This window comes from Phocoena phocoena, chromosome 5 (genome assembly GCF_963924675.1).
Source record: "Phocoena phocoena chromosome 5, mPhoPho1.1, whole genome shotgun sequence".
Classification (NCBI taxonomy): domain Eukaryota; kingdom Metazoa; phylum Chordata; class Mammalia; order Artiodactyla; family Phocoenidae; genus Phocoena; species Phocoena phocoena.
Genome location: NC_089223.1, coordinates 47,547,563 through 47,562,294, shown reverse-complemented (window position 1 = coordinate 47,562,294; position 14,732 = coordinate 47,547,563). Strand labels below are relative to the sequence as shown.

General features: G+C 42.5%; 1 protein-coding gene across 1 annotated transcript in view; it reads right to left on the bottom strand.

The window, feature by feature from the left end:
* Positions 1-10,262, bottom strand: part of BTC (betacellulin) — a 35,739-nt gene extending 25,477 nt beyond the window's left edge. Inside the window, exon 1 of the mRNA XM_065878158.1 lies at positions 10,199-10,262. Coding sequence (XP_065734230.1) covers positions 10,199-10,262 — 64 coding nt within the window. The remainder of the gene's footprint in view (positions 1-10,198) is intronic.
* Between the last annotated feature and the right edge of the window lie 4,470 nt (positions 10,263-14,732).

Sequence of the window (14,732 nt, the reverse complement as noted above, 5' to 3'; positions counted from 1 at the left end):
TGCAATCCAGACCACAGACATGCCCAGGCATGGGAAGATCACCGCATCCCAAGGCAGCTGATTCCATTTTTTCAGAGCTCTACTTGGGAGAAAATTTCCTAAATTAATGTGAGAGCTGTCTTCCAGGAATGTTAGTTCATTAATCCAAGTTGTACACTCTGAACTACACAGAGGAAACCTTTTCTGGGTCACCTTTTCAACGATTTGAAATTGACTCTCATAACCAAAACTTTCTCTTTTCTACCCACCACCCTGACCTCTATCCTTCTATCCTTTCAGTTATGTGTGTGTGTGTGTGTGTGTGTGTGTGTATGCGTGTGTGTGTGTGTCTTTGGCTTCCCCATCAATCTCCTGTCTCTTGTCTTTCCAGAGCATCAATGATTTCTTCAGAGCTCACTCACCAGTGACCTCCTCCTGAGCCTCAGCCTCGTCCATCTCCACAGTATTTGATATGGTTGATCTTCCCAAATCTTCCATCTAAAAATCACCCTCTCTTGGCTTCTTGACTTATCCTTTCCTTTCTTTTCACTCAGCTCTGCCAGTTACTTTTCTGACACCTACACCATATATGAGTGCCATCAACACTCTACTTTCAGTCCTCTTTTTCTTCTGATCATTTTTATTGTGGTAAAATATATATAACATAAAACTTACTATCTTAACCATTTATAAATATACCGTTCAATGATATTAAGTACATTTATACTGTTGTACAACCATAACCACCTGATCTCCAGAATTCTTTTTATCTCACAAAACTGAGACTCCATACCCACTAACTCCCCATTTCCCACTCCCCCAATCCCTGGCAACCACCATTCTACTTTCTATCTATGATGTTGCCTTGGTCTTCTTTTTTATAATGCCATTTGATCTCACGAAATACCCATAGACTTAGTGTTGGAACAAATATGTACTGAGGGTTTACTGTGTGCTAGGCACTGTGCTAGAGCCTGAAATTATAATTGGCTAAATGATGCATTTATATTTTCAGCCCTATTTTCTAACCAGATGATTGTCCAAACTGGGTGGCCATTAAAATTTCCTGTAGAGTCTTTTTTGTAATTTTTTTTTATTTTGTAATAATTTTAGATTTACAGAAAAGTTGCAAAGTACACAGCATTCCTGTACACCCCTCACCCACTTTCATTTCCTCTAATATTATCATCTTTCACTACTGTGGTACATTTATCAAAATTAAGAACCAGCATTGGTAGATTACTATTGACTAAACTCAAGACTACATTCTGACTTCATCAATTTTCCATTAATGTCCTTTTTATGTGTCAAAACTCTTAGGAATTTGGCATCTTTGATGACATTTACCCTGACCACTTGGTTAAGGTAGTGTTCACCAGATTTTTACACTGTAAGGTTATTTATTTTTTTTCCTTTTCATATTCTATTCTCTGGAAGCGAGTCACCAAATCCAGCCTACACTCAACGAGGTCAAGGAATTAAGCTCTACCTCTTAGAGGGGGAAGTATCCACCTCTATTATTTGTAGTTATTCCATAAGGAAAATTTGTTTCTTCTCCTGAAAAGTCTTTAAAAATTTAGATTCATAGGGACATGTCAACCAGACTTTAGTAGGTCTGCAGAGAGGCCTAATAATCTGTACTTTTTGCTTTTCTTGGAAGAACAATCAGGTCTGGGGTCCACTGCTCTAATTTGAAGTCAACATCCATATTTCCAAATGCTCATAAGACTTTTGAATGTCTCAAAAGCAGTTCACATCCTTACCAGAAAAAGGAAGTTCTCTTTCACATATGGCACCATAAATTCTTGTTCTCTCCCAGGTTAACAGTGTTGGAAACAGCTTTAATACTTTTTTTGTTACTTAGACAAGTCATTCATATAAATTGTTGCTTAGAAATATTTATTCCTTTCTCTCCATTGCCTGGTCCAGGCTTTCTGAGCTAGGTAAAACCAATCTTAAAACCACTGTACTCCCTGTATAATTCCCCTATTGAAAATATCACAGTAGCTACCCATTAACCATTATTATTGCACTCCCGAGAAGGAGTCCTTCCAACATGAGTTAGGGACAAAATGATGCCCTTAATGGTAGAGAATGGAGCTGTCATAGAATAAAGTGAGGTCTTCTGTGAGAAAAATAAAGTTCATTCCCATTTAGTTTCCTCTCTCTCTAAGTGTTATGTGGTCATGAGCCAGTTCCCTGAATCTGTCCTCTTGGATTAAGTCTCTTTCTCCAGGTGACACTGCTACTCTAAGATGGGTGTGGGGCTACCCCCTGGTTATGAGCCACCTCCAGCCTTAGAAAACCTAGCAGTACATGGTTAGGAACCTTGAAGCAAACCACTCAGGTCAGCCTCTGATCTGTACTTAGCTCTTCACCAAGCTATAGGGCCTCCAGTAAAAATGGAGTCTAGACATTTCCACAGAATTAAAACAGGCTCCTCAGGTAGGAGACCATATAATATTTTAAAATAAGGTCTTGACATATAATTAAAAGCATAAATGTATGTAAATTAGAAAACCTCCTAGCTCCAATTCCTAGGAAATCCTGCAAAGACGTCACTGCATTAAGAATTCAGGATCCTGGGGGAGGGTGTAGGTTACACTGCCTGTGGGATAGGGGTGTTGGTGGCCAGGGATGAGTTGTTTTCTCCAGCAAACGCTTCAGGACCGAAGAGCCAAAGGCATGACAACCAGGACACTCATCGGCAAAAAAAATTTAAAAATTCAAAATTTCAGGATCCTGCCTAATGTCCTCATCCTGAAAAACGAGTCCTTATCCAGTCAATATTTCCCTCAATACCACACAAAATCAACTCTTTGTTCTATGCTTTGAGTCTGCTCACTCTCTGCTTCACCAAAAAAAGAAAAATAATTAGTTTATCCACCTTCTAATTTTTCTCCCATTTTTTTCCCTCTACCACCATCATGGAAAAGCTAACTCAATTCCCTGTTTCCTTGGTGATATTTTTTTCACAATCACTTCAGCCCATAATAAATTCTCCTTCTCTGAGATGTTTAGTCTGTACTAGGTAATTTAAACTCCGTTAAGTATTGAACTACTTACTATACGGTGTTTCATTTCTAATGAACATTTATACCCAATATAATACAAACTCTTTTTGGAAAGACAGTGACTTGGACAGCTCTCCTTAATGCTAAACACAGTATTAGACACACTTTAAAATAGTACAAATACTTAGCTATGTCTTCCTCATTATTACCTGTTTTAGAAATAAAGACTGTACTTCCCAACAACCGACCCAACACTATGCCACAGTGGTTCGGGATAAATTCTTGCTTTTGGATAAGTTGCCGTTTTGCCGATGGTGGTAGTCAATAGCTCAATGTCATGAGCAAATCTCATTCTATCAGGTCAGCCTACTCCGGAATAGGAGGTACAGCCGCCATCTCAGTGAGGAGCTGTCTAAAATAAGTCATTGTTAGCAAATTCAAAGACATTAAAGATGGAATATAAACAGATGCTGGAAAACAGTTCTAGTTTCTGATTGGGGCAGCTAGGAAAGCATGCGCATGGGCACATGCTGGAATTACAAGGTTTACGTCAAGACTTCTAGCGGTGAATATTACAGCAATTTCCTTTGATCAAAGTACAGACACACTCCAGCTGGCTTAAATGACCACAATGATTCTATTTCTCCTTTTTAGACACACCTATGAAATACTTAGAAGTTATCTACATATTCACAAAGTTAAGAATAGTCATAAATATTGAGCATTTTCTAGCCAACTATTCTACTAAAATCTTTTCCTGCATTATCCCATTTTATCCTCAAAACACTCCTGTGTCCCTAGATGATAGGTACTATTATCACTATTATCATTCTATACATAAGAAAATGCAGCACAGGGAGAGTAAGTAACTTTCTCAATGTTACAAGACAATTATCACGGAAAAACTGAATATTTATGCATGGCTGTCTGCTCCTTAAAATCTAAAAAGATATATTTTGTCATTAGACAACTTTTCTAAAACAACTTGTTTATTTTCCATTTGTCTGACATTTAGAAATGAACTTTGACATTGCATCATCATTCATTCTTCCAAAATGACAGTTTATTTCTTTTTAGTTAAGGCAATTATTTGCATAACCCCAATAAATGAGACAACCCCATTTTGATGAGATTAAAAGTATTAAAATTATCTTGTAAATATTTCATTTTTCTCTGCTAGCGAAGGCTCACTTTTTATCTGATTCACCTTAAGATGTTGGGTTTTGGTATCCATGTGAGGAAAGTGCTGGAAAGCTTTTCACTGCATAAAACTAGGATCAAAATTGGCAGTTGAAGAAGAATCTATAGACTTTTTTTTTAGAAACAGATAAGCACTTTGCTTTCGCAGTGGCATTTCTTACATTTGTTCCTTCCTGTCAAAGCCAGCCAAAAGAGAACTCTTGAGAATTTTTATCTATTGCCTATTTCATAACTAGTGGGAGATGGAATTTGAGAAATAAAGGCAAGGGGAAGTTTTTCCACCAGTTGGTAGACCCTGATTACATTTCAGAAGTACCCAGAATTTAAAAATCCAAATTTTTTAAATAAATGATTTCTTCTGTGCTTTCCGATTATCCATTATAACAGCTCATGTTAATCCAGAACTTAACTATGCTCCAGACACAGTTTAAGTGCTTTATGTAGTAACTCACTTAGTCCACATAATAGTCTTGGTTCTATTGCTGTCAGCTTTTACAGATGAAGAAACTGAGGCCAAGAGGGTTTAAGAGATTTGTCCAAGATTGAGGAGTTGGTAAATCACAGGAACCGGGGAGTCATGCCTAGATGGTCTGGCTCAGAGTCTACACTCTTGACTACAACATCACGTTGATGCAGGATATGCTCTTTTTACTCCTCAGGAATAGGCCTACAGGTCCAATCAGGGGGAATGTAAAGCAAGGTCACCTCTCTCCATTTGCCCTAAGGAGTGTGCCCTAAGTGTCATAGTGTTGCAAGCAGTCCAGGAAAGTGCAGGAGTCACCCACAGGTTCAGGTTCATTTAAGGATAGGGTCAGAGTAGGATGGCCAAAGTGATTCTAGGCACAGACCAAAGGAAAACACCTGGTCTGATCAATGCCAACTGTTCACTACCAGCTGGGATGGCCTGGGCCTGGGATATGAGTAGGCAGGTTTACTGGCTGGAATGAAGAGCCAAGAGTCCAAGAACGTGAGGTATAGCCAGTGCCTGGGGTGCCACAGATGTATGGGTAGGCAGCAGAGAAAGCAAAGACGGTAGGAGACTGCTAGAATGAACTTAAATGCTTTTAAAATAAGTCAGGAGAACTGGGTTCCCCTTAAATACAGTGATATGTCATTGTACTATACTTTAGTGTCCTATCTCCCACTGTCTCCCCCATTCAAATATGGGGGAGAACCAAATATATGAACCAAATATATGAGAGATAGGTAGCATTACCGAACATGAGAAACAGAAGTAGACTTACTACTTGCCAAACAAAAGTCCGTCTGTGAAAGGATCTCTATCGAGATGGGAAGCAAGTCCCAAGTAAGAAGAGATGAAGAAACACATCCTTCTACATCATCTCTGAGTAGTGGGCATGTTTTGCCAACAAGACATAGAACTGTTTTCTTTACTGAACCTGCTGTCCCTTTAATGCCTGGGCATTGTCACAAACAGTCACTTGCATTCACTCATTCAATTAACTAATATGTTTTCAGCTCCCACTATGTGCCAGGAACTCTTTATACATCTCAGCATCTCAAACATAAGGCTAATGGAATGAGTAAATCCATGGTGTTGCAAAGAGAGAAATGCTATATTAGTAACTCATCCTGTTATACAACCAACGGAGACACTTTGAAATAAGAAGGCTGAACACAAACATTGTTATACATTTTGTCACTGTTTCGGAATCAGTGCTTCTGGTCTACAGGTCAGGTAAATAATATACTACATATCCTCAAAAAAATGTAAAGAATGAATAAAAGTACTTCTTTGCTATTTGACTTGATCTTGCTGATAATCGAAGTAGGTTACTACCTAACTGATGTAAATTAAGATTAAATACCCAATCTCTCTCCAACCATCTAAAAAATCTCCTCATTTCTTTAAAATCTAGCAATTATAGATTCATTTGGGCTACCAAGATTCCTCTTTTAAGACACAGATATGGCTGGGCAAACTGCAGTCATTAGCAGTACAAAGCATAGTCGTTTTAATCAGATGACTTTCCTCTTAAATTTTACTTTGGCGGACTCTTGACCAACTGGAATATGGATTCTTTGTGGATCCAGGGGTTCGTCTGCAGTTTTAGAAGTGTATCAGGATCGTGGCTTAAGCCTAAACTGCATGCAGTCCAGATTCTGGCTTATTTGGACCCTCCTGGGAAGAAACTAATTCTAGAAGAGAAGTTGACAAGCATGGTTCATGGATTAGAAGAGTGACCCGGACAACAGTTTGGTGCTGTTTCTCTGACTGTCCCCTCAGCCTCCTAGTGACATTCATTCATGAGTTGATTACTATTAGAGGGTGAGAAAAAAACAAGATGAGGCTTTCCCACTGGGCTCTCCATGGATTTCAGGAGCACAGGGTACTGGGGTGAGCAGTCTCAACAGAGATGGGGCAGTGCCAGGGGTGTGGACAGACACATGGACTCTCTGTCCTGGGCACCTTTGACCTCAGCACAGATATTTGCAGGCCAAGCCTCAGCAGGGCCACCTTCAGTGGGCACTACAAAGCTTGTCTGCATTATTGGGATCTTTCTTCCAGAATTATTTGGGAATTTCCACACAACAACTGAGAATGGTGCAATAGCAAAATGTGATTTGTAACACTTGGTAATATGCAAGTGTGGCCTGCGAAACCTGGGGTTTTTGAAGAGGAAAAAAACTCCTAATGCTCTTCTAAGCCCAAAAGCATATCTGAAGAGGCACATTCTAAAATCTTCACTGTATGGGGCTTCAGCTACTTCCTTTGTACAATGAGAATTTTACCTGCTGCCGCCTACTTGCTTTACAACTTGAAACCTAGATATTACATCATGAATACATTCATATCCTCAAGAAGAACTTAAAAAACCAACTTACATATATTACTGGTTTAGATTTTAATAAGGAGGGGAACATATTTTTGACCTTAAAACTCACTCATTTTTTTAAAAAGAAACGTTTTTTTCCCTTTTTCACTAGTTATGATTTTAGCTTTAGTTTGTTATAGCAATTGGATGAGAGGGAGAAATTTAAAAACAGAATAAATAGGGAGTCCAATTTCTTCAAGATTTAAAAAAAAAACTTTAAACAAAGTTATTGCCCCTTTACCATATTTATCAAACAAGCAAGCATCCATGGTTCTCTTTGTTAAGGTAAAGTTTACAGGAAACAAAGACCCATTACAAGTAAATGGAAGTTAAATATTACTGTAAAAAAATTTTCTCTTAAATTCCCAGTAGAAATGTTCATTAAAGATCAGCAGAATGTCAAGTTGGTAAGCACCTTAGTCTCATCTAAAGCAACTCGTTTATTTTATAAATGAGAAAAACAATGCCCAGAGAATTGTAACTTAGAGACATCTCAAGTCACAGAATGGCAGAAGCTGGAACCAGGCCTCAACGTCTGCTCAGTACCAGCTCTCAAGGCACTTTCACTGTGACATAGATACACACGCACGCGCACACACACCTAGAACATCACACAGCCGTTGCTCACATTCTTTTCAAGAAGTAAATAAGATAACATGTGACTTAAATTAGGAATGAGACTTAAAAGTAAGTAGGACCATTTAATGGAAACACTGAGGTCAACAAATTACATCCTTTGGCATTTTGCAAGGAGTGGAGCCTCTTAGGGAGTCTAGAGACTGAATTCAATTCCCTAAACCAAACATTCAACAAGGCAGTTGCACACTTAGGTTACCCTGAGTTACAACAGCGCTGGATTAGAATTCTGTTTTGTTTTTTTTTCATTTCTGCCTTTTGACAAGTTTTGAGAAAAAAAATAAAGTACCGTGTGATGGTAAATAGGGAAGAACGTCCATCAACCTGAAATAGTCACTTCTACCATAACACTTCTGCTGGCACATCACCCTAATCTTGTCCTGTATTAGCTTGTGCCTGGATTATACCTGAGACAATCAGGTCCTCTGGCCCTCCCCCCTCCTCCCACACTGCACCCCACTGCCAGCTTTATCTCCTTAAATCATTGCTTGTGTTATATCACTCTGTATTCAAGGCCTATGATGGTGTGTGATTAACTGTTTATTGATTTATATCAAAATATTTTAACCTAGCTTTTTTGGCTCTTCATAATTTGTCTGCCTCTCATCAGTTCTACTTTCTGGCAGGCTGACTGCCTGTCTCCCCAGGAAATTAATCTCATTCCAATCACCAACCCTTTACTAAATGCTTTTACTGCCTTTCGTCCCCCTCTCTCCCCTACTACTGATATCTCAAATCCTGCCAAGTTTCAATCCTACCCACTCAGGTTCTCCATGCAGTCTCCCCACTGCTCCATCCCTCCCTGTTGAGCTCTCCTTTCGCCGGTTTCATGACTTTTTCTCCTATTGTTTCATATCTGTTAGTCCTGCATTCCCAACTTCAACATAACATCTTTTAGGGCAAGAAGCATGTCTTAGGACTCTCTTGAGCCCTCCTCCCACCCCCATTCCCATATACTCTAGCATCTTGCTGACTGTAGCAGATTTTCAGTAAACTCTTTGACAGTAGGACAGACCAGATAAAAAGGAGGAAGAGAATGGCAGCTTCATCCAGGTGATGCTGGCAAAGCATAGTCTCTAGGCCTAACTCTCAGGCCCATTGCCCTTCTTCAGGCTCCACTTCACTCCAAATTGTTTCTGACCTCTTCCTCTACGGGGTTTGTAAATCAGTCCTTTCTCTCTAACCATGATCTAAGTCTGATCCACTTCTGACCAAGGTCGTGACACCTTTAAGGCACCTCTCTTATTCCAAGGACACAGCCAAATGGAGGTTTCCATTTAGATCCCACCTCTTTTCCTCCATAAGAGAAAGCCTGGTCCTTTCCAGGCTGGAAGGTAGTGTCCTCATCACATAGACACTTCAGCTGTGGAGACGCCCCTCCTCTCGCATTGATGCCCCAAGCCCAGATGTCCCTACCCCTCATCCCAGCTAGGACTACAAAATATTGCCAGTTTCCCGTCCCTCTGCCTGCACCCCGCACAAATGATCATGATGCAGAGGGGATGCCCTGCAGTAGTAGGATTTTCCCACTTAAGTATCTACCTGCTACCTTCCCATACTAGAGAGTGAGGGGAACACTGCTTCCAGCAGTATAAACTTGCCCCAGCATCCGAAGTTCCAGCTCTTTCTCTGCCAGCACTGACTCCCAAGGAGGTGAGGAGAGCCTCCGGGAGGGCCAGGCATCCTATCACTTCTCCCACTAGCCACTGTCCCCTCACACCAGGTGACCGACCACACCCAGTAGTCCTTAACCTAACCACCCAAGTTTCACCTTCGAAGTGAAGAAAAGTTTTCTCTCTGCAACTTCTCCTTAAAACAGGAAATAATATACTCCAAGTAAAGCAGCTATGTGTTTCATCAATACTGCCCTCAGTAAAAAATATGTCATCTCCCTTTCCTTTTGTTTCCCTATCAGGAACAGGAGATCCAGGTCTCAAAAGTTGAATCTTTTCTCCCTCCTCCTGCCCCTCCCAACTTCGCCAGCAAGAAAGGGGTGGAATAATTCATTTTCGGGCCTTCCTCAGCTCTCGTCTCTCCGGGGTCGTCCCCTTCCTCCCTCTGGCACGCGCCCAGGCAAACTGCTCTCCACCCTGCTCCGCACTCCCGGAGGCCTGCATCTCAAGCCAAGGAGTTCCCTTTCCTCTTCTTCCCAGGGGATGTCTTTTCGGTCTAGTCTCCCAGGCTCCCACTTTGGTGGATTTCCCAAAATCCTCCACCTGCCACACCTCCTCGCTCGCGGGCACCGCGCCGCAACGCCCAAGAACACCGGCGCCCAGGCCCTCCGCTCTGCGCCCGCCCACGGGATCCCTTCCGCCCTCGGACCGCCCCCTGCGCCCAGGGCCGCCGCAACAGGTGCAGCCCCAGGTGCCCAAGTGCCGGATTCTTAACCTCGTGCTACCCCAGTCTTCCAAGTTCTTCGACCCGCCCCTGCCAACCCCAGGGCCCCCTCGGGTCCAAATGCCAGCGCGGAAGGCTCGCCCTCCCTGCGACTCCACCCTAGACTTTCCTCCTGGGTCTCCAGCGACCACTTACCCAGGGCGAGGGCCAGGAGCAGTGGCAGGGAGCTGGCGCCGCTGCCCGGGACGGCCCGGGCCATCAACCCTGCTGCCGGGCCTAGCAGCCCCGAGACGAGTCTCCCGCCTCCTCCTGCGCCCCCTTCCCGGGCCACGGGCGCCCGACGGGGTGCCTGGAAACGAATCCCGGAGCTAGTAGGAAGCAAAACTACTGCCCAGGCTGACACCCGGCTACCGGGCGGGCGGACACCCCGGGCGGGCGGGCGGGCGGCCGACCGGCTACGCGAGTGTCGCCGGGAAGAGGGAGCCTCCTATTTATCCGCGCTCTTTCTGCACACACCCCATCGACGAGGCGCAAGACTTCGTCGTGGTGGCCTCCACGCCGTTCCCACCCAAGTTACCCCACACCCACACAACGGGACACTTGCGGGCTGCCCTCGGGTCAGCTCACCCACGCCCCCTGCTGGGTCGCACCTGAAGGTTCATTTCCCTCCCCTTGGGGAGTCGAGGAGGTGGGGAGGGAGCGGAGAGAGAGCACATGGAGGCGCCCGAGGTGCGGTGCCTGCGGGCCGCCGTGGAGCAAGCCGGCTCTAAACTCCCTCCCCGAGCCCACTGAGCGAGAACGGCAGACCCGGACTGCTCTGGAATTCCAGCTCCCCTTATTTCAGCCAATTGCTGGTGTCCTGCAGGGACCAGAGCCAACACTCACTGTGGTTAACCTCAGGCATTTGACAATTTCCAAGCTTCTCTTTTCCATACGTAATTTGTTGAATATCTGGGAGTGTGGGCTCACCAAGAGCTACTATAAGGATGTCACTTATATTTTTTATTTCTCCATTTACTCGTCTATCCATTGTATTTTCATTTATTTATTTAATTCATCAACTCTGTTGGAGCTATAAGAATAAGGAGAATCCTTTTTGCCTGGGGCTTCCCAAGCACTATCTCTACCTCAACACATCTCTTCTTTGAGGAGACGTGGAATCTGATGGTTCTGCACCACGCATTTGCTGGAACACAAAGGCATCCGCACAGCTTTCAAAGACAGAAAGCAGCATCCAGTTTTACCTTACATGATTTGTCTCCAAAATAACTAAAGGGTACAGCAGTTTTCTTACTGATCTGTATTCCTCTTGCGTGATCAATATGTGTAATCATGCCTCCTCAGTACAGAAGTTGTATTTCTATAGCATCCGAAAGTCCAATAAACATTCACTTACACAAGAAATGCAGTTCAGATGTCTTCCCCTTCCTCCCCATTGTTTAAATTAAACAAATTATTATGTGCTTTTCTTCAACAAGTGACATTTCATTTCAAAACCAATTCACATTATTTTAGCGCACCAGGCAACCAATATACCCAGAGGAATAAAAATCAGTTGGTAATTTCCAGAATCCCATTCTAGCACCCACATGACAGCTCAGAAAGCATCTATGAGAAGACAGACATGGGGTTTAGAGAATTCAAGGTTGTGAGATAGGCAGTTACTGCACCCCAGATAAAAAGGGCAAGAGCACACGAAGCCAAGGGGATTTGACATCATCTCCCTCCTTTCCATCTCCATCCTACCCTTTTCCTTTCTGATATTGTCTCCTTCCCTCAGGATCAGGGCCCTAGGTGAAGGCATCTTTCACTCTGAGACGGCACCCTAGCCAACAACTGTCCTGGTATCCTCAACAGAACATTATTATTTTTATTTTCCTTCTCCATAAATATTAATAAAAACTAAAGCAAACCTAAGCAAAAAATACCAGATGTTTGTCACATATTGTAAAGTGCCAAGACTTGGTGTAAATGTTCACCATTCATGCCATTCAAAGGGTAAATTAACTGTTTCAGGCCACTGGAGTATGAAATAGGGTACTTGAATATATTAAATAAGCCGGATAAATTAATAACCTTCCCTAAGGGCTTTATTTACTGCCAGAAGTAAAATAAATACTCCAGAGAATATGTCTTCCAAATTTTCTGGCCCCGAAGGTTCAATCTTCAGCAAGAAAGAGGTGGAATAATTCATTTTCGGGCCTTCCTCAGCTCTCGTCTCTCCGGGGTCGTCCCCTTCCTCTCTCTAGCACTCGCCCAGGCAAACTGCTCTTCAAGATCAAGCAACGTTCTCTTTCCTTTCTTTCTTCCTACCCTCCTTACTGCCTGCGTTTCTTCCTTCTTTCTCTCCCTTCTTCTCTTCCTCCTCCTTCTTTTTTCTCACTCTCAATTCATTCACTAAGGGGGAAAGCCAATCTGGGTTCCAACCACTAACTTTGGAAGAGTAGGAGGCAAGAATTGACTTTCATGAGGCCTCATTCGTGTAACTGAAGTGTGTCTCAGTGCTTTAGATTATAAACTGAGCTGTTACTAAGAGATGAATGGGTCAAATCTGTAACAGAGTCACAAGGTAGAACTTATATTCCCAGAATCCCCAAGCCAAGGATTGCTTGAATCGTGTCTTTCCTGTGCCAGCTTTAAGCCGATATAACCAGCCCTCCTGAATCTGGTATGAGGCTTAAGTGGATGCCTTTGGAGGCCTTTAAGCATCAATGTTTTCTCTTCTCACACAGAGCAGCCTCCAGCAGGGACACTCCTCCCCCTCCACTGGACAGGACAAAACAAGCTTGTGGTTATTTGTGGGGCACAACACCTAAACAGACGCACATGTGGTGGTAGAAAGGAAAATTCTAGAATGTATCCATTCAAGGTCAGCATGTAATCTCCAAATTATGACTTTAAGGTATTCAGTAGCATAGGAAGATTTCCTAGTAGTCAGTAACATTATTTAATTCAATAAGAGTAGATGAATAAAAAGAAATATGAATGGTGAATATAATGTTTTTATAGTAATGATATGCATTGTAGATTACTAAAAATTAGTAGTATATATAGAGGGTTTTCAAAGGTTCTTAAAACTATTGAATTAGCCTCTATGGAAAACCAGTGAAAAATCAATGCTCAAAAGCTGTATTCAGGTGATTTTGCTTTACACCCTAGTTTTTCTGGGGAAAGGGGATTATTAGTGACTTTTTTTTTCTTACATATTTTATCACACCTTCTTCTTCAGTCCTTCAGGTATCCATTTTTTATACGTAAGCCTCAATCTGTTTGACTTGCTATCTTTTTTCAATGGCAGCTTAATATTGATACAAGTTTAGTAAATCTCAAATATAATCATCTATGTGATATCTATCAGTTTCAGCTCTCTGTTATGACCTTTTCCTGTGACCATATTCATACATACCTGATAAAGATACTTCTGATTTTTTAAAAAATCTGGGCTTTTGTGCAGGCCCTAGTTGTAGAGTAAGTAGGCAAGCACTTAAGTGGCATCATTTTAATGTTGTAGTACAGCCAGGCCCTAGACATCCCTCCCTAACACACCTGGCACAGTGGCTTCATCCTTTCCCACATGGTCATAGTTTCCCATCAGTGTCAACACTCCTCCATGTGGGACCACAGAGTAGTATACTATGTACAGTTGGTTCTGGAGTTTTTTTAGTCTGTTCAAATTGGACTTTGTCACTGAATGCTTGGATCACAAATTACTCATCTCCCTGAGCCTCAGTTTTCTCATCTATAAAATGTGATGGTAATGATTGGCACAGTTTTTATGATTCACAATGATATATATCTCTAAGGCAAAAATCTGGCATATTAGAAATTATTCAGTGTATTATGGTTATTATATTATTTTACAATCTATTTATAGGTTACATAAGGGAAAAGAGTAGGGACTAGCTTCCTTCATTAACCCTCTCTTACTAATATTCCTAGTGGAGGGAAGGAAAGAGCACAGAGCAAATCTCTGATGGGAGGGCTTCCCCAGCGGCGCATTGGTTAAGAATCCGACTACCAATGCAGGTGACACGGGTTCGAGCCCTGGTCCAGGAAGATCCCACATGCTGTAGAGCAACTAAGCCCATGCGCCACAACTACTGAGCCTGCGCTCTAGAGCCTGCAAGCCACAACTACTGAGCCCTCGTGCCACCACTACTGAAGCCCACGCGCCTAGAGCCTGTGCTCCACAGCAAGAGAAGCCACCACAATGAGAAGCCTATGCACCACAACGAAGAGTAGCCCCCGCTCGCCGCAACTAGAGAAAGGCTGCGCGCAGCAACAAAGACCTAACGCACCCAAAAATCAATCAATAAAATAATAAATTTATTTTTTTTTTAATCTCTGATGAGAAAGTAACAGTGAGCCTAAAATTCCATGAATTTGGGCACTGTCTATGCCTCTGGCAATCCCTTAGACCCCTCTGACCTTCTTTCATCTGGTGGCTTCAAACTTATCCCAGGATTTGGTGCAACTGTAGCAATCATTTTAACAGAACATCAGAAAGAAGCAGAGTTGTTGGAAGAGGAGGTGGCAACACCTCTGAGGGAATCTCAGGTCCTGAGGGCAGACTTTAGGAAACATAGTAGAAAGCATTAGGGGTAAAAAAAAAAAAGGAAGGGAGATAGGGAAATAGAAGTAATGTTATTACAGGAAAACTTGCAAACAACTTGTCAGATAGAGAATATTCTCCTAACCCATACAATGGCAAAACTGTCACCCCCGCAAT